Source organism: Antrostomus carolinensis, unplaced genomic scaffold, assembly GCF_000700745.2.
Source record: "Antrostomus carolinensis isolate BGI_N321 unplaced genomic scaffold, ASM70074v2 scaffold18973, whole genome shotgun sequence".
NCBI classification, from domain to species: domain Eukaryota; kingdom Metazoa; phylum Chordata; class Aves; order Caprimulgiformes; family Caprimulgidae; genus Antrostomus; species Antrostomus carolinensis.
Window position 1 is genome coordinate 36676 of NW_010304692.1, and position 268 is coordinate 36943.

Below are 268 nucleotides of genomic sequence, written 5' to 3' on the forward strand. Positions count from 1 at the left end.
CCCCAGCCGAGAACAACCCGTGTCCCCCAGGCCGAGCCACCCCGCCGGGCACCGGGGGACCCTCCACGTTACCTTGCTGTCCTCGCACTTCTTCACCTGGCCGTCCCGGGCCTGCAGCTGGCTGCTCAGCTGGCTGTAGTCGGCTTCCTTCTGCTCCAGCTGCTTCTTGTGGGAGTCGACCTTGCCCATCAGGTCCGAGTTCCTCTTCTCCAGCCGCCCCCGGGCCACCTCGGTGCGCTTGGCCTGGCTCTGCAGCTCCGCCACCTCC

General features: G+C 68.7%; 1 protein-coding gene across 1 annotated transcript in view; it reads right to left on the bottom strand.

The window, feature by feature from the left end:
* The window catches only part of GOLM2 (golgi membrane protein 2), a gene marked incomplete at its 5' end in the record, with an annotated part of 22838 nt that extends 22574 nt beyond the window's left edge, over positions 1 to 264 (bottom strand). The window contains one exon of the mRNA XM_029084167.1: positions 73 to 264. Coding sequence (XP_028940000.1) covers positions 73 to 264 — 192 coding nt within the window. The remainder of the gene's footprint in view (positions 1 to 72) is intronic.
* Positions 265 to 268: the final 4 nt, after the last annotated feature.